General features: G+C 29.6%; 1 protein-coding gene across 1 annotated transcript in view; it reads right to left on the bottom strand.

Moving 5' to 3' along the window:
* The window catches only part of LOC107441204 (dynein axonemal assembly factor 4), a 14,511-nt gene that overhangs the window by 9,015 nt on the left and 2,002 nt on the right, over positions 1 to 3,494 (bottom strand). The window contains exon 3 of the mRNA XM_016054386.3: positions 1,967 to 2,100. Coding sequence (XP_015909872.3) covers positions 1,967 to 2,100 — 134 coding nt within the window. The remainder of the gene's footprint in view (positions 1 to 1,966; positions 2,101 to 3,494) is intronic.

Below are 3,494 nucleotides of genomic sequence, written 5' to 3'. Positions count from 1 at the left end.
ATGTTTGAAGGAACATTAAATATTACTGTCAGATTTTTACCAAGTTGTACAAAACAAAAGTATTGAATTACAAATTAAAATGAGAAGTAGATTTTTAAAAATATTTAATTGTTATTAATAATATTTTTAAAAATATTAAATAAATAATAAAAATTCCGCCTACAGTAACTTCAATGTGCGTCTATGTATTAAACAATTAATGTGCAACAGATATCTAATTGTTAAGATATAAAACTTTTAAAAAGTACTAAAACTTACATGGTAGCACACATTATATTTAATGAGAAAATCAAGGTTTGTCTGCTGCAACCACCAGAGAATAGATATTTACACTTAAAATTTACAAATGTGTATGTAAATATTTTCACCCAAAATGAGTGGATTCAATTAGTTAAATCGGAGAATTTCTTCGAGAAAATTTCTGATACGCATATACTAAATTATATTCACAAAATACAAAAAAAAATGAAATATAAAAGAGCAACATATACTAATTTTTTTTTTTTCTTTTGTATTTGAATAAATATTTTTTGGATGCAAAACTAGGGAAATAAATTTTTTTGCATCGTTGGTATGTTAAATTTCACAGAAACGAAGAAATTAGGCTTTTATTAACGAAAAAATATTTTAAATATAGTTTTCTTGCGAAAACTAACCGCAAAAAAATGACAACTAATATATTTTAGTTCGCAGGCCGCAAAAAAGGCTTCGCGGGCCGGATGCGGCCCCCGGGCCGCCAGTTGGAAACCCCTGCTCTAGATACGAGACTTCCAATGATTTCGTTTAGTTATATGCGTGCACCGATTGTTTAAATGGAGATATTTTAAAATTTATAATCTAAGAGATTTAAGCATCGAATATATTTTGACTTAGAAATACCTTAAAAGAAATTAATTTTCAGTTCCTAAATATGTGTCTCCTCGCATTTACGTAATAAGATTACATGCGTAACGTAAATAACAATATTGGTTTCAAACAAAAAGAAAAAAAACACTGATGTTATGCATTCACTTTTTCATCGCAGTAATGATAATACTCAATTGGTAGGAATATTATTCAACAAGTCACATGCATATCATGAAGGCTATGAAGTAGAAATCTCTTGCTTCGTTCTTTTTTACCCCTTTATCGGCAAAGTATTCTTTCCTATTATGAGTTAGTAGGCGTATGATTACAACCCAAAAAATATTTCAAAATTTAGAAAAAAAAATTTTTTTTTTTTGGGGGGGGGGAGACTCATGAGTTTTTACTTTTTAATCTTTCGATTCAACTTTATTAGTTACTGTACGTAATAATATTTTTCCGAATAATAAAAAAAATACAGATACTACTATACAAACATTTAACATTAAGGTTTAACTCTACTTAACTTTACGAAGGATAATTTCGTATCTGTTCTCATAATATCGATAATATAAATTTATATTTACTTTAATTGAATTATGTCTCAATTAACTTGTTTTGGATCAAGTATTAATTTATTTCAGCAATTTTAATCATCATATAGTTAAAAAAATAATAATCAATGTATAGAATATTTTAATTAAAATAAAAACTATTATGATTCCCACTTCACTATTCGTGTGAACAGAATAACTTGATAAGTCAAGGGTTGGTGTTTTTTATTTTTATTTTATAACCGTCGTTGAAAAGCCGACCCAATTTCATGGGTTTACGACTACTTACGTTCAACTCCGTAGCCTTGTAATTTTGAACCAATCCAGAAGACAAGGAAACTCCTGGATCAGTACCCCCAGAGGTATTGATTTGTTGTGGGAACATGGAGGACTTTGAGACTCGACAGATTTAACGTGCATCAGTCACCATTTACTACACAGGGAAAGGTTCAATTTAACTTGCATAGCAACTTTAAAAGTTTGTATTCGATTTATGAGAATGTCATATTATGGAATAAATATGTAATATTCGCTCAATATGATTTTTTTTTAGATGTTCTGGTTCTTACCAACATCTGTTTTCGGATGCTTTCACTTTGAAGTTTTTGTTGCTTTTTACATTTGGTCTCGGAAGCAATTTCTAAGTATTTTTGGTGCTCTTGAAAAGCTTCGTCTCTTTTTAATTTTCGATATTCTTCATTTCCTGAAATTTTTTTAAAATTTTTGTATCAAAATGTTAAAAAAATCATCTTTATGATTTGTAAAACAAATAGAAAACAATATAGTATATTAAAACAAAAGGAAAATAATACTTTTCGGTGAAATTATCAGATTCGCATTCAGTCAAAGGAGAAATCACCATTTCAGATTATTTTCAGTCATTTTGAAATTGTAGTCGTTCAGAAACACTTTCTTTCTATTGATTCAATTTTTAAGAAGATAAAAAATAAAAGATGAATACTCTAAATTAGATCTATTTTAATTTATGCCCGTAAAAACTTGCTCCGTGTCTCAATCTAGGGGGAATATGATTGGCATCTTCGAAAGAAAGATTTTAAGAGCTATTTTTTTGTTGCATTAAAAAAAATTTTCACGTGACTAAGAAGATTAAATTTGGATCTCTATCACTCATATATTGAATCTGACTTCGTTAATCTCATCAAATGACAATGAATAAAATGGACAGATCTCGTTGGTAGAATGGACGAAGACCGCTCCACAAAAAAAGCCTTCACTGCCCGACAAGTTGGCACACCGAGAAAAGGCAGACCAAATCTAAGATGAATTGACGGCTTTGAAAAAAACCTTTCAGTCTTTAGAGATCATGAACTGGAAAATACTATCTGGAAGAAGGCTGGTCTAGAAAAGGCTCACTGAGAAGGCCAAGGCTCACCCTGGGCTGTTGAGCCATTCAGGTAGGAGGAAATACTCTTAACCATAAATGTTGTCAGCATAAAAAGCTGGTAAAGATTAAAAAGAACTAAAGTAAAATTAATTTATTTAAATACACCTTGTTTAGTTGACATAAGAAACACTTTTCTCTCTGTTGCAGTGAAAAAAGCGACAACAATAAGTTATCCCCATTGGGAATAGGTATATAAGTATTGTGGAAGATGCATATAAGTGTCGCAGTATAGGTCTTTTTGTTCTAGAGTGGAAAATGTAAAAACTGTATCTATCCCGAATCCCCCTTTAAAAATACTGCATGTAATAAAGTTCCGCTGAAGCCTCAGATATTGCCATGTGATAACAATGAAAACTTACTATCAACAATATTACAACGATTAATAATTATTAAAATGAAATGAATCCAAACACAAAAAATTTCTTCAGTTTCTAAGTTAATTTAAATTAATTGAATTTAAAAAAAAAACGTAAAACGCTATTGAATTTTTTTTTTTTTTGAACGGAAATAATATGTTCAGTATAAACGAATTCACTCGGAATTATGCCTTGCATGTATCGAGGGTATTCAGTTCTCTTCCCCCCTCCCTTGAAAAAGGCGTACTGCGGAAAGTTGGAAAGTTTTTAGACTTAATTGATAACAACATCAAGCTTTCACAAGAAAAAAAAATAAATAAATAAAAATAAAAAAAT

Source organism: Parasteatoda tepidariorum, chromosome 4, assembly GCF_043381705.1.
Source record: "Parasteatoda tepidariorum isolate YZ-2023 chromosome 4, CAS_Ptep_4.0, whole genome shotgun sequence".
NCBI lineage: Eukaryota > Metazoa > Arthropoda > Arachnida > Araneae > Theridiidae > Parasteatoda > Parasteatoda tepidariorum.
The sequence above is the reverse complement of the archived record's forward strand: the minus strand, read 5'-3'. Positions and strand labels throughout refer to the sequence as shown.